The sequence below is a fragment of the Diadema antillarum genome, unplaced genomic scaffold (genome assembly GCF_040938485.1).
Source record: "Diadema antillarum isolate AM-2024a unplaced genomic scaffold, OU_Dant_1.0 seq00001077_RagTag, whole genome shotgun sequence".
NCBI classification, from domain to species: domain Eukaryota; kingdom Metazoa; phylum Echinodermata; class Echinoidea; order Diadematoida; family Diadematidae; genus Diadema; species Diadema antillarum.
This window is the reverse complement of record NW_027271900.1, coordinates 85903-107268: the sequence shown is the minus strand read 5'-3', so window position 1 is coordinate 107268 and position 21366 is coordinate 85903. Positions and strand designations below refer to the sequence as shown.

General features: G+C 39.8%; 1 protein-coding gene across 1 annotated transcript in view; it reads right to left on the bottom strand.

Moving 5' to 3' along the window:
• Positions 1-594: 594 nt before the first annotated feature.
• The window catches only part of LOC139743423 (protein Wnt-2b-A-like), a 29069-nt gene continuing 8297 nt past the window's right edge, over positions 595-21366 (bottom strand). Inside the window, exons 2-6 of the mRNA XM_071653906.1 lie at positions 13862-14091; positions 5419-5699; positions 4618-4716; positions 2509-2680; positions 595-1370 (exon numbers count right to left, since the gene is read on the bottom strand). Coding sequence (XP_071510007.1) covers positions 871-1370; positions 2509-2680; positions 4618-4716; positions 5419-5699; positions 13862-14091 — 1282 coding nt within the window. The 3' untranslated portion in view covers positions 595-870. The remainder of the gene's footprint in view (positions 1371-2508; positions 2681-4617; positions 4717-5418; positions 5700-13861; positions 14092-21366) is intronic.

Below are 21366 nucleotides of genomic sequence, written 5' to 3'. Positions count from 1 at the left end.
ATACACGACGGGACATATTCCAATTATTCCAGCAGACTGTAACTTTTGAGTCAGTTCGTGAGACAATGTCAATGACTGGTGCCGCAGCAGTGTATACAGTACAGTGCAGCGGCAGTATTCGACGAGTCACAATAATTATCGATCTCATTGTTGATTTATATTTTGTTTTATTCCGGTGTCAATTTATGAAGTATGAAACATGTCAATGCCGTGCAGATAGTCATAATACTAGTGATTTGGTAATAACGTGTATATATACCCCTAAGTAGCATGATATGGTATAAAATGCTGCATTCGGGCATATATAGGTTATCCGGACGCCCGCCGGTCTCGACGTAGCCGGATAGGTCCTAATCGAGTCCTATATGCATCTAAGAACGATTAATTTCAGGCAGACACGTGCAAATAGTCTGGTGTTCGACAAACCAGTGTGTTTATGGCACTCAGCTGATCAACGGTTTGGTCAGGGGCGTCCAACCACGCAGCAGCAAATATTTGGGCTGCAGTGTCATTAGAGTTCACTTTTACATCGAATGATGGAGACTACGGACACACAGAAGTTCCATTCGCCCACCCTTACAATCCCCTCCCCGAATACATGAACACAGGCGAGGATTCTCTCCTCAAATACCAGCTTCATTTAGTCGTGATAGTTAACGTGTGATGAATCAACCCTCAATTCGGCTGCGCACAATGTGTCTAACATGAGTTTCATATCCTTTGTCTTGCGGATATAACTCAAACAACATTTAGGCTTTTAAATCGCTTTCCATTTGGCACTTCTTCAGATGTTCGGGGACTGCATTTTTCTTGTGACTATTCATTGTGTTCTCAGCGCTCATTTGGGCACTTGGAATGTGTCAAGCTCACTCAGAAAATAGCCGTCCCTCTGTTGTATTGCCTCTGTTTGCGTTCCCGCTTCTTTTTTGATTTTCTCCCCTTCGCCGGTGACCGGACCGTGTCCTCCTGCTCGACTACTTCTGGCGTATTCTCAGGATCACCCATCGTTGACCCCGTAGGCCTGACGTCAACTTCGTCGACGCTTGGATGGTTATTGTCGATCCCGTTTGCGACCTCGGTTTCTCTTTGAGCTGCTCTGTGACTGCTTCGCGCGGGAATGTCGTCATCGAGCGCGTCCACCTCGCCGTCTGGGGAAGTACGGTCGTTCCGCCACCCCTTACATGTGTTCACGTCCACAGTTTCCGTACACTCGCGACATTTCACAAAGCAGCACCAATGAAACTTGCACTCGCACTGCCGCGTCTGCTCGACGCGCTTTGTGTTGTAGCCACGCCCACAACACATGACGTCACAGCCATCCGGTCCGTCTGATGTTTTATTACATATTCGACCCGCTGTGCCAAGTGAACCTGCCAGAAAACAAAAAAGAAAAAGAAAACAAGGTGTATATAGGAATGCCGATAACTCAAAAAAAAACTTAAGTTCAGGTTGCGTTGCGCGATTTACAAAGCAAGTAAACCACAGTTAGATCACGCTGTCATAGTAGCCTCCATGTAATCTACAATCATATCATATTCTAAATACTTTCAACTCTCAATGACAGGCTAAGTTGTGTAGGATTCCAATGAGAAATTTTTGGACTGAACTTTTAAAAATAAGAAATAGAACATTCTCTTCGGAGATACCTCGGAAATCGTTTCGAGATACGGATAACTTTTACATCAACGCGGTAGTACAAATAATAAAGCATAAGTTTACTGTATTGTGTACTGTATGTGCTTGTGTTTATCATGTTCCAACAGGTCTGATACTAAACAAAGGTACGGGAATATAGTTCAACTTTAAAGGACAAGTCCGCCTTCATATACATGTGAATTGAGTATTACCAGACACCCCAGGAAGAACAGCAGAGCACACACAGCTGAGCAGTTCAGCCGTATTCAAGTTAATACTGTTTGATTATGGTTTGTGTATTTTCATGTTCATTCTATGTGGAAAATTAATACAACACAACACAATACAATACAGCTCGGGATGTACAATCAGAAGAGCAATAATAGATAATAATGATAATGATAATAATCATTGTTATTATTATTACTATTATTATTATTATTATTATTATCATTATTATTATAATATCATTATTATCATTTTTATTATCATTATTATTATTATGAAAAGAATTGTGTTTACATGAATCCAAGCACTTATCATTTGTCAAGGTAACAAAAAGAAACAAGTAATAAATGTAAACATTATTTATGTTAGTAACGATTGTACATTGTTGTATTGAACAGCCTTTTATGAGAACTGCGCATAAAAGTAAAAATAATCAAAATGAAAACAAAAAAGATGAAAGATAAGATGACAGATGTTGGTGATGCCAAGCGCTTGATGGTCGTTTTGTTAATAAGTAAATGTAGTTGCCGTTATCTACAGTTTTGTGTCATGTAAATGAATCAGACATTTTCGTGTTGGCGGAGAGTTCACATCTTTAGACGACGTTCCACGAGGCTGTAACATAATTTCTGTACTAAAACTCACCGGTGCGGGCGTCCTGCCGGCAATAATCGGGAGACCGCTCCAAGTACACGAGGTCAACTTTCGAAGGCTTTTTCGTCTTCGTCGACGGCGAGGCAAGGAAGAAGTCGGTTCCTTCCTGATTGATGTTGACTTTGCTGGCGTCATGGTACTGATTCTTCAGGTAGTCACCGACCTGGACGGTAAAGGCAACATGAAATTAAAATGTTATATGAAAGTCGGCGTGATGATAGTCCCGCCGAGTGTATATACATATACATTGTTTCTAGCCCTCTCAAGCAGGAAGCGCAAGTAAACTTTAAAAAAAAAGTGTCAATCGAATAAAAATACGAGTTTCATCTTACTTAGAAATCTAATATTTCACTGACATGAATTCCAAAAGAATTCAATTTCACTGACATGAATTCGAAAAGAATTTAATTCCACTGACAGGAATGCTTCACATTCCATTTCCAACCATTTTGTTTTTCTGTACTTGTCTTGAAATCATTATAATATTGTATCGTGTATGAGGGTTCATTGTTTGCTAGTACGACTTGGTAAAGATTAGGCGCTTGAATAGACCCTGTACTTCATAGCCTCTTTTCTCGGTTCACACATTTCCTGAGTGTGTGCTTTCTTTCCAATATTTAGGTAGGTTAGGAGAGTCCATTTGAAGTTATCACTATAAAGCTTAAAGTCTGCTCTTTCAGGATCTGCTCTGAACTAAAAATCCATGTCTGGTGACTATTCGTTGGTTTTGTGAAGCAGGGTCACATATGTCTAGCTGTTGGAAATGAAATAAACGAAACAAGAAAACAACAAGCTGTCCTACAAAGCAATAAGGACTCGTAAAACTGAGGAATAGTTACTTACTGACTTTGATAGTCTGTTATTTCTATGTATGAACTTGTGGGTGATACGTTACTATCGATAACGCTATTGCTGTCTTTCAATTGTGAGCATGTTAAATAGCATTTTCAAAAGTGCACATCTTCTAGATTCTTTTCCAAAATTGAAGGCTTTCTTGTTCTTTTCTCTCTTTTTTTACCTTACCGTCGTTGTTAATGGCATGGAGTGACTATGAAGTGCACAAGGGGTGGAATTTCCTTTTCTTGCTAATGATATTGAGTCTGTCTTTGTGTTTTGAGGCAAATGTCATATTTGGTTTACGCGTGTATTCCTTCATTGAGATAAATCTGTCCATAAATTCAACATCAGTATACTTTATTCACTTGTGGACTGCTTTTTGCAAATATTGAATGAACGATTACGCCAGGAAATAAAGAACTCTCTTCATTTCCAATGAGAATAAAGAAGGGGAAATGAAAAACACAGGATGACATAATCTTACATCTCTTTGACTTTCCCCGATGTCGTCAAATTCAACCTTGGTCTTCCTCATCCATAAAAACATCTCTACCCCCCCCCCCCCCCTTCACTAGCCAGTTACTTCAGTAACTCTTATCTGTTGGCATGTTATATGTAAAACGGGAGTGGAATTTTTCAAACAAAAATCCAGTGTTGCCTTGGAAACAAAGAGACGGCAACCTCTTTCTGACACATTTTGAAAAGAGGCCATCGAGTAGAGAATCCAGCGATGGGAGAGGAGGATTTGGATAAAATGTGGCACTCTGTGCTGTGTTGAGAATCTGCAGCTCGACCAGTGATGAAGGAAAAGGTATTTTGTGGCACCGACATGGAAATAGAGGAATAAACGTAGAATCGCGGATAGGTCTTTATTCACCAATACTATTCCCTTTTCTTTGTAAACCTTCAGTATGAGCAACCTACCAGCTGTCATGATAGCTAACATCACATCAATGCACAAACCACACGCCTTAACATAATGAGTCAAGCATACATATCAAAATATAATTATACAATACATATGTATCAATGTTTGTTTTTGTATATACATTATGTAGACGTGCATGTTGACATCTGTATAAGATATGCATATTGAAGTTGTATATTAAATGTTTAACGTCACTATGAAACGAGATCCTTTGATCATCAATTAACTAACCAAAGTTTGATGTTTTCATAATTATGGTTTGACGTCACGGGTGAATTCCTTGACCGTAATCACCTTTCGCTGTGACACACAAGGTTTGTGACCTTTGTACTAACCTTTCTGAATTCCATCATAGCCAGCCAACACGTCCTCAGCGAACACGAGCCACTGACCCCGTGACACTTGCACTCCAGCTTCATGATGCGCCGGACTGACTGCGTACGGTAAATAGCGATAAGATTATGATGATAATGATATGTCATGAATATGCATTGGTACACAAGTGGGTGTGGCCTGTTCGGCCCACGTTAGAAGTCAAGATGGCTCGAGGCTGGGACATGCCGTCTGAGGAGGCGAGGGAAGAATAACGTTTTCATTACTTTAAGTTTGATTAGTGGTGGTGACTTGTTTCGGTGTCAGAATATGTGACATGTTGTTGCCCCACCAGGATTTCCCTCATTCCGTAATAGATACAATATTGTACGTATAAAAACTGTAGGAGCTGGCGATTGAGAGATGATAAGGTTGTAGACGACCGGGGAAGGGGGAGCTCCGCGTTCAAATCGACTTCGACGAGCAGACGACATACAGACAGCAGTGAAAGATTCATGAGAATATTTCATAAGAGAAGAATTCTGTGGAACTTTCACATTATTTTCTTTTGTTTAAAAAAGGCAGTGGTGATCCGTATACGTAAATAATGATAATGACAACACGAATAATTAATTGAAAGTCAAAGGTAGACATACTTTGGGGGATGACATCACCCTCTCATCCAACCAGCTGACGTCCTTTTGGCCGACATTACTGTTTGACAAAAAGTGACACGTAGAAATGCAATAGTTTGTCCTTTGTTTTTGTATTTTGTACATTGAATGGCTGTTTAAAGATGAAATATGCCTATAATATACACTCACCCGTCTCCCCGCCTTGTTATTATGAAGGTTCATCATCGCTCGTGCGTCGAGCTCTTTCTTCTCACGGGCGTCGATGAACTTGCGGGCGAAGTCCATGGCGAACTTGACGTTGTCGCTGCAACCGCCCCAGTCAAAGACCCCTTGCTCGTCGGTGTCTTTGCCCCTCTTCGTGGGATCGCATGCGCAGTCGAGCAGTTCTCCGCGGCTGCACGACCTCGTGATGGCGTGGACAACGCCGGCAGAGGAAACGGCGTATGCAAAGGCGGCTTCTCTGCTGCCCTCTATCGATAGAGGTACGGAGAAGAAAATGAATAGAAACAATAAATCACAAGGCATTTAGTAAGATAAATACATACAAACACACATCGTGCATCTATAATATATAGACATATTTGCATGTGTATTATTATACAGATCTTTTACAGATATAGACCTAAATAGATAAACAGAGGCGCATCCACGAATTCCGAAAGGGTAGGCGCCTTTACAAAATTTTAAAAAGGGGGTGCCCCCCCCCCATTTTATTTCTATTTTCTTTTGTTTTAACAAAAAAAAAAAAAGAGAGAAGGCTCGCGCCTGGTACACCTGAAACCGCCACTGCATTTATATGGGTATATTTATGATAGAGGGGACGGGAAGAGAGAAGGACAGAGAGGACGGGTGTGTTTTATGGAGAAAGACCCTTACCCCTTCCCCTCCCCCTCCCCCCCCCCCCCCCCTTGAATATGCAAGGACGTAAGTAACTGTTTAATGAGCTGGTAATCGGATTGAAACTCTTTGGCGACTTTCATTGTCGCATCGATCGACTTAAATGGATGATTGCCACTTCAGAACTAGAGAGGGCGTTTGACGAAGGTCATTTGCGGTCGATTAATGTTCATTCATGAATGAAAACGCATTGGAACGAGGAGGCAAAACGAGAGTATAGCAGCAGGGATGGACTGAGGGAATAAAGATATCGAAATGGAAACGTACTTGCAAAAGAAGCTGGGCCTGTCCTTTCGAGATTGCGCAAAGACAATAGTGAAAGAGTATAATTATGGAATATCATAAAAATTATTACTAGCTTGTTATGCTTGTATAAGGGGGGGGGGGGGACGATGGAATAATTCCAGACAGGGTGAATGACATACTGTAAGGACAATGTTTGATACGAAACTAAGCATTTAGTGTCTTGGAGACATTAATGAAGGACTGTGAATGCAGGTTTTAGGGTTAATCTGTCGCACACTGTGATAATCATTTCATTCAGGTGTGGCAGTAAGAGAGACACAAAATCGATTTAAATAGTGTTGCCGATATTCACATAAATTGGGAACATGCACATGACACACACATTCAGAGAGAGAGGAGAGAGAGTGGAGGAGCTCTGTGTGTGTGTGTGTGCGTGTGTGTGTGTGTGTGTGTGTGTGTGTGTGTGTGTGTGTGTTGTTGCTGTTGTTGTCGTTGTTACTGTTCTTGTTCTTGTAGTTGTTTTTGTTGTGTGGGTGTGCGTGTGAGTGCGCACGCGCCCGTGTAAGTGCGTTACGTATATAACTCAAAGACACTCCATTAAAGGACAAGTTCACCTTCATTAACATAAGGATTGAGAGAATGTAGCAATATTAGTATAACACATCATTGAAAGTTTGAGGAAAATCGGACAATCTGTTCAAAAGTTATGAATTTTTGAAGTTTTTGTGCAGTCACCGCTGGATGAGAAGACTACTGCAGTGTATGATGTCACATGCGTACAACAGCTTAAAGGGTGTGTACAGTTCTGGTCGAGGTGAAAATTTAGCCTTCAACATTTTGCAAGATATTCAGAAATCACTCTATTAGATGTCAAAGAGCATGCAATTCTAAGGGGTATCAAAAGTTTATTTGATGAAAATCGGTTTTGAAATGGCTGAGATATCCAAAAACAAGGTGAACAAAGAGATCCTAATAAATGTGTGGCATGTCGCCTTTTATTATTATCACTTTTTTGGATATCTTGGCCATTTGAAAACCAATTTTCATCAAATAAACGTTGAATCCTTCTTAAAATTACATGTTTTTTTTATTTCATGTGAGGTTTCTCATTATCTCACTTAGGAATGTTCAAAACATGAATCCCCACCTCAACCAGTACTGTACAGTCCCTTTAAGGAAAATATAAAGAGAATTTCACAAAATTTCATCTTTTGAAAAAAGTACACATTCACTTGACTCGTAACTGACATATGTTATGGGTAATATTATTCCCATTGCCTTTAGAAGGAGGCAAGTCAAGTGCTCTTTTATTATGCGAAAAAAGTGAAAATATGTTGAATTTTCTTTACATTGTCTTTATACTGTTGTACTCATATGACATCACGAACCTTAGTAGTCTCCTGATCCAGAGGTTCTAACACAAAAATTTTAAAAATTCATAACTTTTACATCGATTGTCCCATTTTTCCTCAAACTTTCACTGATGTGTTCCACTAATATTGCGGCATTCTCTCAATCCTTATGTTTATGAAGGTGAACTTGTCCTTTAAAGTTTTTGTGAAGGTGAACTTTTCTGTTTGTTGGTGACTAATAGCAAAAGGGAAATAAAACTGATAATTACACAGCTTTCATAAATCTGGAAACTATGCAGGAAGTGCGTTCAAATTCTTTCCAATCGATCACCCCCAAGGCCGAAAGGGGTTCAAAGATCTCGGTTTTTTTTTTTCTCCTAAAGCGCACCCTAAACGCTGTTTGATACAGCAACATGAGGACGTCCTACCCTCTCTCGACTGAAAACCGCCCTCAAGTAAAAAGAAAAAAAAAAGAAGAGCAAAAACAATCTTTGCTTCAAGAAAAAAAGATCGCTTTGTTGTGTATGTACACCATTTCCCTTATAATCTCATCGCGATCTCTTCCATTTGTGAACTGTTTCCTTAAAATCTATCCCCCCTTGCAGCAAAATCGTTTCTCTCTTCATGTCTTTACATCTTCTTTTTTTTTTTCAAACAGGAATGCATCTTCCTGTATCGCTTTGACCTTTTGATGTGTCTCCGGACAAATCGCGTAGGTGAGAAAGACCACACGTTGCTCCGATGTCAGATCTACTTTCTACTTTTTGAAAATTTTCTCGTTCTCTCTAATCGCTTGACAATCCCATACTTTTGTTTCTTCTCCTCTTTTCCACTTCTACCATAATACCTTCACCCTCGCCGTGTTTTCATTACTCCGGAGAGTTTGCGGTAGTCATGGCAACCGATGGCTTCCATGGGTGGGCACTTTCATCCTCTCAGCCCTCGGAGTCGGTAGACTCAGAGAAAGGATCAACTTTTGTCCCCCTCAGGCGAAATGTTGCCCCGCTTTACTCTCGTCTTTTCCACCTTCGTCTTCCTTTCCTACAAATCAGTTAAGACAGTAATTGCCCACCTTTTGAAGTCTGACTCATGCATGAAAAAGAGTGTCCCGCGACTGGCATAAGCCAGTATCAACAGGGTGTGAAATTTTCGGTGGGAGCATGAAGAAAAGGAGAGAGAAAGAGGGAACGGGGAGTAAGAGTAGACGGTTTAAAGGAGGCGGGGGTGGGAGGGGGGATCATTGAGAGTCAAGAGATGTGTGTCCATGAGTTGAATGCGCCGACAGCACAAGGTTATTGATGTCAAAATGAAATGAAGACAGGAAATGCGGTAAAAATGTTTGACTCCCCGATAATATCATGGACTCGAGATGTTAGCCATGTTCGATTCTCTCATAGCAGAACTGATGGATAGCGCTCTTTGATCACTTACTGCTTTCGCGTTTCCTTACACGCACTGACAGGCCCAAGGCTGCATGTTTACAAGAACGCGTGTGTTAGGGTGTGTGTAATGATCTGTGTGCGTCTATCTGTCTTGTCTCCTCATTTTTTCTCTCTCCTCTCTCTTTCTCCTATTGTGATTTTGTACATATAATGTGTCTGTCTGTCTGTCTTTGTCGATTCCATTCGTTCCCTGCAGTCGGAACTGCCCATACAGTCATATGCAGAAATCAGTATGTAAGTACGCTGATGACAGGAGTATAGTGGACGTAAATAATCTGCCTTTTTTTTTAAAGAGTTCACAAGATATTGGATATTTGGAAAATCAATGCTCATAAATATGATGTTATAACAGATTCAAAACCTTAGATTATGTATACATCTTATTTACTATCTTGACAATATGAATGAGGAAAGTGTACTGAAAAAATGACTCTTCAAAGTATGCCTACGTTTTGAGCATATGCAGCATAAGTGTGTTGTATTTCTCGATATCACTGCAGAGCGTTCATAACCAATACTTTTTTGAAGCTACCCAAATCATATCAAACGTTGAATCCTAAACAAACGTATGCTTATTGATTTGTGTAAAAGCAGTGATGATACTGACACTGATAATGATGATAGATGGTTAATAATAAGATACATGAATCAGGCGAATAATGCTGAAAGGTGTAGTAATTACTATGCTGATCAATTGAAATGAGTCGAGGTTAATGAATATGAGATGGCTTAAAGGGATGTATAGTTTTGGTTGAGACCTAATTTCAGGTTTCTAACATATTTGGTGAGATAATGAGAAACCTCTTATGAAATATGAAAGAGCATGCAATTCTATGAGGAATTGAACGTTTATTTGATGAAAATTGGTTTTTGAAATTGATGAGATATCTAAAACAGAGCGATTCTAATAAAGTGTGGGACCCACACTTTATTACGATCACTTTGTTTTACTTTGTTTTTGGATGTTTCAGTCATTCCAAACCCGATTTTCATCAAATAAACTTTGAATTCCTCTTAAAATGGTATGCTCTGTACTATATCATAAGTGTTTTCTTGGTATCTCGCAAAAAGTTAAAAGCCCAATTCTCATCTCCACCAATACTGTACCACCCCTTTAATGATGGACAGCTTTCTCTGTAGAAACAAATAAATATTCAAACAACAGTCATTATCATTGATTCTATCACTATTTTGAACAGCGAAAATATCCCTTCTGGCTGGTTGTCAAAATATCTGAAATGTTTATTAATGGAGGAAACTACTGGGCAATAGCTTTGAGAGAAGTAAAACCTACAAGAGTTTCTGCAACGACATATCGACTTTTAAACCAGATCAAGCATTTAGATAACTGTAGACTTGTGTTGTTTGGATTGCTCCTCCCCAATCTCGCTCTTCCCACTCCGTCTAAACATTACACTAAACAAATCGTAATATAGCGAGGAGTATGAATCGAAAAGCGCCCGTTGTGGAATTGCCACCGTCGTGATAAATTCGGTTAGTCATGAATCTAGCAAAGCCGCTTTGCAGAAGCTGCTGTAATTACCCCTGTTAAAGTTGGCTACTTATTTATCGCCTTTTGAGTTCGTCAATCGGCCCGTGAAATTTGAGTTTGAGTAGGCGTGCTCTCATGAAAAGCGACACGTTATATGGACAACGACGAGTAACTGTGATGAAGACGAAAGGAGGGGGGAAAAGGAGCCAAACAGTGACCGAGGCGTGAATGATTTTAGAGGAAAGCCTCCGGTAGGTTGTGAAAGAGACCGATTCTTCTCCTGTCTCCAACCCCTCCCACTGTATTCAGCATTCGCTTTCTGGCAGGGCATTAGTGGATCAATACACCACCCCGGCGGGGAGAAGACACGTTTGTTCCAGAGGTTCTGGAAGAAAGGAACATGTGAGCTAAGGAGGGGGCCTCAAATATCGCATGGGATGTCATTACGAATCGTCGTGTCCTGCTTCCTATATACAGTCGGATGAAATTAAGGGCTATTATGTAAATAGCGTGAAAGCGTTTCGCTCCTGCACCCTTTGCTCTTCGTCAATGGATCGATCGGAATCAAGGAGTCACGAGGAGATGCGTCCGGGACCAAGCAAAGAGATGAAACGTAGTCAGATATTTCGCCAATAATATTGGGGCAATTTGGGAACGATGAAAACAAGTCATGCAGGCTACTAACCAACTTTTCAGTTTACGGCATGACATAAGTTTCTTAAAAATGTTAATATCTTAAATAATGCAAGTAAGAGATAGATATAGCAGAGGGGTGTGAAGATGTTCACTGACAGATTTTAATCAGTTATCTCCCTCCGTACAAATGCAAGCTGATTTGTAAGACTGCAACTGCAAATCTATATTTTTACTAGCATGACGAAAAAAAAAAAGAACCCGTGGGATTCGTAGTATATGGCAGGTTCGAGTCCCACTGTTTTCTTAAGTTTCAACATATTTGTTAAGATATATATGAGCAGTTAAACGATATATGCACATATGGAGACAACTGATGAAGATCTGTCATATCATAATGTTAATATTTTTTTCTGTTGTCATGTTGATGTTATCATACCTTTGTCATACTATCAGGTTTGTCAAAAAATCAACATGATTAATGTAAAAGTTCTCTCTAGAAGACTTTGAGACAAAATATTTCGTTTAACATTTATGGATTAATCGTTATCAAACTATGAATCAATCTGTATTGGATAGAGCAAGATGTTTGGTGATTGTGTATTTCCTTTGATTTCTTTACCTACAATTATTATGAGCTACCTTTCTTTGCCTTGGGAAGATGAATTATCAATTTGTACAATAATGTTGGTGTTATTTTTTTTTCATTGCGAGCAGAAGATCGGCACATTTGTTGGAGCGCGTTACCCCACCCCTTTTCTTTCTAACCTTTAATTCCAACGGATTGCAAATCGATAGTGAATGTACTCCAGGACATCTATTTCCTTTTCAGAGGGAGAAAGCAAGATAAAGAGAGAGAATAATTATTGTCACGTGAGTAGTATGGCGTTATCTAAGTCGACTTAGAAATCCCGTTTGACGTGTCATTGATGCGATGATAAAGGAGAACTTTTAGCCAATCGATGTCATTTAGATCACATGCTGAGATGTCCTTTATGTGTCATGTCTCGCCTTGGTACACTTCTCTCTTACTCTTAAAGGGAGGCGTGTCTTTAAGTCCATGGTTAATCACCCAATAAAATACCAATTTCCTAATATTAACATGTGAAACAAAGTATGTATTATTTCTCTCATTTTACATTCATATGTACATTGTGTGCATATATATATATATTTTTTTTATCTTATACATTGTGACATTTTCTTACGAACTGTTAAAACAATACAACGTGTGAAATGCATATTTTGATAACATATATATACCCTCTGTTGGATGGAAGTATAATTGGCATGAATTGAAAAACAACGAGAAACAAAATACTTCTTCATCATTCTTCCTAAAGATGAAGAAGTATGATGATAACTGTCGTAATTGTTTGCTTCGTGATGTTAGAAAGATTTAAGATTACATGTAGTTGTTCCTGTAGTGCTATGATAATCCAACTTTAATAAAATCTGTGCCGCAGATGTTTCGAAACTTGTCATTTCATGTACCATTTCATCTTTATTGCTAATTGCAAAAATTACAGCATATCCAAGGACCATGGTAGCTTCAACTCTTTAGTAATGCATACAACTATCATTACTCCGGTACGTCATGGCTACTTGGCATTTCAGTGTGTCCCTTTAAGGAAGACTGACCAACAAGAGAGTAAAGCCAGCGTTTTTGTTTTTTCGAGTGCCTTCTCGAGTGTTCTTATTGTCAATCCCCGTCAATGGAACATTCTCCGACACGAGAAGAAAAACCGAGCGGTTATTTTCGTCACCCTGGGTCAGCCGCCAAATCTTTGTGCGGCAAAGAGTCAAGTGTGCTTTAACACCATTTATTACAATGACACTTACATGGTCTCAGCCCCACCCCCTCCCCCAATCTCGTCTCCTCTCCTCCGAAATTTTGCTATGGCCTTCTTTCTCTCCCAGCTTCAATATACTCTAACAAACTGTGAACAAAATGAAGTGTGATGAGATGAGGATAGATAATTGAAATGTGTCAGCTTGTAGTCTAGAACCCACTCTGTTGTGTCTCGTCTGGCAAACAATAATGAAGTAATCTTGATGTCCTCAGTCGTTTCTGATGCATTTTTCTATCGAATTCGCGCGTGGGAGTCGATATTCAACCATTACCAGTTTTTTTTTCTTTAATTCTAGGGGAACATTTGCGCCAATTACTGCAGGAAATTGAAATAAAACTCGACAATTGAATGGCAGAAGGGCGTAACATCGCCAGAATTCGAACAGTATTCACAGTCGTTCAGCTTTTCAAATGACGAAAGTGATATTTAATATTATTGTGAATATGGGTGCCATGGAAGATAGTTGAGCCAGAATTGTGCTTTTTACATTGGATTAAGTGGTCAGTGAAGAGACACGTTACTTACATTTTTCTTCTGCTTATTTTCAATGTATTTCCACCTTGTTGTAATCATTGTGTCTACTATTACAGCCAATTTCATTATAACTATTGCAATAATATAGAAGAAGCATTTATAGAATTGGCAATATTTATTCCTGGCATTTGTAATCAACTTCTGTAGTAAATAGTAACCAAAACAAGCGGTCAGATCACTAACTTTTCAAAACGGATTTGCCATAAACGGATGTGTCACGATCGGGGGTGCTGCAGTTCCACCTGTTGTTCTTAAACTGGAACTGGCACTCATTCACGCCCTGCGTGGCGCCCACGGCAATGCTTAGCATGATGTCCGGGTAGTCCCGACACAATTCCCGCTGCTTGCTCACCAGTCCCGGAATGTTGCTGCACAGAATCTTGGTCCCAACGGAGCTGATATGACTGATGAACCTGAATGAAATGAACGAAATACAGTTTGACTCCGTCAAATTTGTTAGGTAGTGTAAGAACAACATTTTGCAGCAATTTTCCATTGCAGAAACGGAAAGTTATGTGCATTCTTATCATTTATCTCATGGGTTGTTTTTTTTTGTCTACTCATAAATGTATGTGACCATGCATCACAAACCTATCAAAGAGTCGCACGCCCTCATTTTATAGGAGGACTCAAAATACGTGAAAAGGGCCACCAGAGTCAATCTCGAGTTTTTATATTTTCTGAAGAAGCATGTGACTTATTCTACATTATTTTAAAGTGTGGGATCATAAAAGGAATGAAAATAGTGTTTTTAGCAGTTTTCCTAGACCACTGGTCTTTTTGTTAGAATAGAGTAACTATATGTATGTCTTGAATGCCTCTTTTAAATCCTTTACACACCCTTCACTTTCAACTCTCATTCTTTTGAAGAGATGGTGCTTAGACTGCTCTAAAAGTTGGTATTATTTAGTTAGCGGCAGAATGTGTCGATAGAGCATGCTCAGCTTAATCTGATAATCCCTTCAGTGTTTCTTGCTATGTGCTTTACATGCTGTTTTTTGTTGTTGTTGTTGTTTTTCGTCCCATTCATTGCAAAACTACAACTGTAGCACGGCTGGGTAAGATTAAGTGCTTGAATACACTCTATATTTTGGAGCCTCTTTTCCCAGTACACCCTTTTCCAGAGTATGTGCTTTCTTTCCAATATCTAGACAGGTTGAGAGAGTCCATCTAATTTGAGTTATATATCATTTTAAAGGTTAGAGTCTGCTCTTTCAGAATCTGCCCAAAACGACATTTGTCGAATTGTGATGCAGGGGCACAAATATAAATATATCAAGTACGAAATAATTTTGTTATAAACTTTTTAATATAAACATGTATGGTGTCGTAGCGTGTTAGAGATACAGTTGTATTGGGAAAGCAGATATCAGATACGAATAGTGTGTGTGTGTGTGTGTGTGTGTGTGTGTGTGTGTGTGCGTGTGTGCGTGTCTTTGTGTGTGTCTGTGTCTGTGTGTATTATTACTGCACGTTTATTCTATCTTGTAAGATGAAAAGATTGTCGGTACAGTAGCAACGCACAATACCATGCATATTTACGCCTGTATATAAATAAAGGAGTGAAGGTTTTTCATTTTGGGTCTCACGGTGCGTCGTTCCATGTCAACATGCCCGTCCATACCCAAAGGTTACATATTTTGGCGAGCCGAAATGAGCCGTGAAGAAAGCGTCGCCGGAGGGCCAATTCTCTCCCCCCTTCCCCCCACGAGAAAGTGGAGGAGGAGAGACAGAGGGATGTCTAAGGTGTGAAAGGGGCCTTCACAACGAACCTGCGTACATATGCATACTGCTGCGTACCAACTTCGCGCAAATAAAAGGTCGCGTAATCATGGGGGGGGGGGGGGATGACGGAAGCAAAAAAAAAGTGTTTAGGTAAGTCCTTAGATCCAGCCTCAAATGAGTTCTCATCGGACTGGTGCAGGGTAGCGTACATTTGCGTAGACATTGGCGTGCGGAAGCGTCGTGTTGCGTACTTCTGCGTAGGCATGGCGTATATACATGTACAATATTGTTGTGTCGCGAAGATAAACGGATAAGCGGATAAACTGCGTATTTTTACGTCCTTTACTCTACGAGGAAAGTACGCAAATTAAACAAAACAAAAAAAAAATACGCGTACCGCACGTACCGCTTCGCGTCGTATCGTTACGAAGGACAGCGTAGCCACAGCGTGTGTTGGCGAAAGCTCGGCGGAGTCGCTGCGCGACGCTAGGCAACTCCACGCAAGCCCGATGTGAAAGCCCCTTGATGGAGTCACTGCTACAGAATGACATGCTCTGCCACTCTGAGCTTTATTACAGTCGGTTCTCGTCTCTACTGTGTGCTTTAAGTGCCGATTTGCACAGAAAATCCCATAGCACTGCACACACTGTCCAAAGTCCCTGGCACGCAAACGCTTAATTCTTTTTTCCCCCTTTTCTCCCCTTTTTCTCCGTTTACACATTTTTCCTTTCCTACTCTTCCATATCTTCCCATAATCACTCCATAACTCCTAAGTATTACGCACAGTAAGCACTATCCTCTCCCCGAAGTTGTTCGTACGTGTCAAATCTCGAAGGAAAATAATCGCACATAGCCTATACTTGCACAGAGAAGACCATGGACTGTACTCAATCGTCTGAAGAAGAACCCATCAATGCTACACTCCCCTAGCCAGATCATAGCGGCTTCTCGTACAGTCTACTCGATGTAACAAATATTATTCCAAGATCCCCGATTGTTTATTTCCGCACGGATATACATGTACATCCCTCGCACAATGCTTATCTCTTGCCTGCACTTTATCAAAGAATCATCATCAAAGGCACACAGTCATCTCCGTCGTACTAAGTGGTGCATTGCGTCTATTTCATGACGGGGGGAGGATAGGGGAACAATATCATTCACGACACAAAGCATTATGGATCATTTTGTGTATCATTTTTGCTTACTCCGGCAAATAGTTCAAGGAAGACACATTTCCATCATGCACAATAATTTTCTACCAATTTCCATATTCCTCACTGGTGATATCCACAAGTAAACTGCACTATAATATAATATCTGATGCTCTACGTTTACTTTACTGCAATTCTCATTCAGTGCTATAGTAGGACAAATATAAAGTCAGCGAACCTGTTGTGTGTGTCTGTTTTGTTCATTCTGTCCTTTGTTTGAGTCATAACTCACTCCAATACTAATTGACAAAGGACAACAGAGACAGAATAAAAAAGGGCAACATCCTTGATTATAGCTCCAAGAGCTCCCTTTAAATTACATCGCTCGGGGGACGGGATAATGACCACAGATTGTGATAGATTTCCTGGACCAGACTGCATGTGGACAAGCTATTTGTTTTCCTTTCCCAAGGAGGCCCGCTATCGTCGCTCACACGTGCACGTAACATTTACACACTATCACTGTCACACACACACACACACACACACATACTCACACTTACCTACCCATGAGCATGTACAATGTATATCCATAATTTATATATATATGTCTTAATGAAGGTCCAAAATAGCCTGAATCATCCCAAAACTCGAACAATTTTAGGCTATAAAGAAAACTGTAGATCCTAATCGTTAGTTATTAATGCGGTCTAAATTTCCGTAATGCATCCACCTATGGAACTTATGAACAAATGGATTTATTGAAGAGATAAATTACCAATTCATATATTTTCATACATTTGATACGAACACACAAGAATACAGTCAAAGGACTACTTGCAAAGGGAACGTTCAAAAACATAGATTTAGTTAAAATGGTACACAGGTTTTATCGACATCGGGCATAACTAAGACAGTAAGTAATTTAAAGGGATAGTACAGTATTGGTGGAGATGAAAATTGGGCTTTTAAGTTTTTGCAAGATACCAAGAAAACACTTATGAAATAGTACAGAGCATACCATTTTATGAGGAATTCAAAGTTTATTTGATGAAAATTGGGTTTGGAATGGCTGAAACATCCAAAAACAAAGGAAAACAAAGTGATCGTAATAAAATGTGGGTCCCACACTTTTTTAGAATCGCTCTGTATTGGATATCTCAGCCATTTCAAAACCAATTTTCATCAAACTTTGAATTCCTCATGGATTTACATGCTCTTTCATATTTCATAAGAGGTTTCTCATTATCTCACCAAAAAATGTTAGATACCTCAAGTTAGGTCTCAACCAAAACTATACAATCCCTTTAACATCGAAGAAGTCTCCTATCTACCAATGCACAAACCTCCATGAAATGTTTGGCTTTTTGATTTTGTGATATGAACAATATAAAGATTCTTATCATTAGCCTCCATTTGTCGTTTTGTTGAGGTAGAAAAACGCTCGTCATTGCCAATAATACCCCCTCCCCGGTGTATTATTGTGTTAACATTTCGTCGACAAAATGACTAATTTCGTAACGAAATAGGCCATGCGACACTTGGTGCCCTATACAAAACTATACGGTATTTGTCCATGGTTTACACCATGGTTTCAATTGTATCACCTTCGTGAATTCGAGCCTATGTATTCCTACATACTGTATCATGTATGTACTATCCAAAAAAAGAAAGTGGGGGCCGAAGCCTTCCCCTCCCTCCTCCCGTTCCGCCGGCCCTGATATAGGTAATGCTCCTCATCATCAATGTCCAGTCATTTCGAGGGGACTTAGGCTCAAGCAATCCGCTTGATTTTTTTTTTCAATTCAAATTATAATAGTGTTTATCATTTTGTTCCCATAGTCAATGATAATATTTCATATAATCACATAAAATGAATCTTTACAGTAGTCATTTTGTTCTTGGATAATACTCACAATGCTACAGTACATGCTGGTATAGCTGTTATACATCATTCAGTTTTCTTTTGCGTGTGTGTGTGTGTGTGTGTGTGTGTGTGTGTGTGTATTTGTTAAAGCAGGAGCTCATTCGAACTGAACTAGACTGATCTGCTAGTACGCCGTGCTACCTTTAAACTTGCCGAGGAATGAGATAACTCGTTATTGTTTTTATTTTTTTATTTTTTTATGTGAGACATCGGATCGTTTGTGTACATAGGTGACACATCGGAGGTTCACCGCAATAGTAGGTTCGCCTACGGAGTATTCTCGGACGCTATCTATTCCACGCATCCTACATCTCCTATAGCTGGAAGACGCGATGTTGGGGAGAGCCTGACTGTGTGTTTGCGGGTTTGCGGGAGTAATGATATGCTAGGTTAATCATTGAAGGGAGATGAACCTTGGAATATTCACAAAACCCCCAAACTTCCGTGGACATTAGGCCTTTAGTCACCTGTAACAGCCGATCACACACACAGAAAAAATCCATTAACATCTAGGAGGGAAATCTAACTGAAGTAAGCAAAACGTTATCGCTTCAAGACCGAGGTAGTTTATTTTTCAGATCTTCTCCTCAATATGTTTGCTAGGCCGTGACATGAACGACCAGAACAGATATTTCAGTGGGTATCAGTGAGTGCATGGGTATCGTTTCCATGTTGTTGTTGCTGCTGTTGTTGACGTTAAACCTGAACGAGCGCGCCTTCATGTAACGCAGTGTGATCGAGATTGAAGGGACTTACAGAAATATTACTTGGCACTAAACTTCCCTTGGTCTTGGATCTCTCAAGAGGCTCTTGTTTACTTTTGACAAGAGATATACAGGCTTAGTCCCTCCCTGTATTCATGTCTCATGTTTTAATCAAGTACAGATTTATATCAGTGTTTCTCACTATGTACGAACCACCTGGAAACTTGCAAAGTTTGCGCAAGTCAATCGCAGGAGATCTTATTCTGCTCGTACTACAGTACTAGTGATCGCAACATCACACCGTACTGAAATAATGGGACAACTCTCGTCAGGGTACTCACATTTTCCAAACACTGATTTTACATACATTTTCTGAAAGTACTAATTAGCTTAATAAGGAGGCATCATGAATATGGCAATGGACATTTACGCTTTTGAACGGAGGCATGGAAAATATTAAGGAAAAATAGGGGTCTACAAAATAGTTTCTTAAGTCCAGCCTCTCAGACTGTCACTCAGATTTTTAGGGAAACAGAATGACAGAAACGTACTAGAAGATTACTACCGACATCGCGAATACAATGTACACAAAGAGAATGAATCACAATGACACAGAAAGAAAAATGAGAGATATAGAGAGAGAGAGCGGAAAGAAAGAGAGATAACTAGGATGCATCAAGAACGTTCAGGCTTTTCCCTGTTCTGAAGGGAAAAGATCATGACCAGTGCGATATATATATCCATCTCGGGGCGTTTAGTATCAGTAACGAACGTAAGTGACGTGTTACTGGCCTGGCCGTTTAGCGGGACGGTGGTGCGGAACAACGGGGAAATCTTCCGCTGGGGCGAACGTAATGCGTCAAAATCAATTCTATGCCGCCGGCGTCTACCCTCTTCTTTTCAGGTTCATCATAGTCAAACGATAACGGATCGATACACTGTGATCGTCATGCTGGACTAGGGAGAGGAAAGGGAGTGGTGGAGAGGGGCTGAAGTGTCAAAAAACAAACAAACAAATAAACAAAAACAATGTAATGTTTCCATGATAAGTCGTTCCCGAAAAGTTATACGTCAGACTGTGACATTGTGTGATATACCATCTTCAGCTACTCGTTCATAGAATATTTAACCCATTATAACACTCAACCTAACGTCATACAGGTTATACTGGTGTTAGATATGCAAATAAACAAACATATATTTTGCAAAGGCAAGAAGTTCAGGAAAAGTAAACGTAAACATAGGAGCAGGAAATTCAAATCCCAACCTGATATGTTAACAGCGTGGCTATGAAAAGGTGACAAAATATCGATATTTTTGTATCGTTTCTACAGGCTATTCTCAACACTGCCCAAAGCGATGACTTATTCACCGAGGGAATTCCAGAATTGTCTTTCCTATATCCGACTTTGTTGAAATGGTGTATTCGTCTAATATCACTCAATGTGATAGGGTCAGTTTGAACACAGTATAGAATTGTACACAAGTCCGGCAACAAATATGTGGAACAAACACTGCATTTACATGTACAGGTAAGCCTGTATTATGATAATACAGTACAGTCCGTCAGCATTTGCTCAAAATCCCATTATCTGTTTGGGTCATAGTTATTGCAATAACCCTCCAACATTTTAGTAGACTCAATATTTGAAATTGACCAACAAGAAAGTCATTTCTCCCTCAACTCTGTCCCGATACAATGCACCGTTCGTACCGGTTATTCCCAAATCAGTATCTCACTCGCCAAGAAGATATACACGTGTACGACTTGCACCTGATAGGCTGTACCGTCTTGCAAAATAGAATGTTTATACCTCTATCCAGATAATACATCCATCGTGAAGTGTGAAACGGAAAAAACAAATAGACATAAGAAAACCCCGAAAATCTGGAGGGGATTAGCTCTTCCGTGATGTTGTTTCGAGATGGTAAAGTTTATGATTTGTTTTTTAGGAAAAGTCGACGTAATGAAAACGAGGGAAGAGGTTAAAGGTTGTCATTACACTAGCAAACGAGACTGTGGCTTAAACCCCGTGAAGGATTATTGATATGCGGTTGTATATAATTATGGTCCACAGCTTCCCTATTCTTGCTGCTTTGTCGGGCGTGTAACAGTATGTGATAGGATGCTTCTCGAATGCGTCTCTTTAATAACGATATATATATATATATATATAT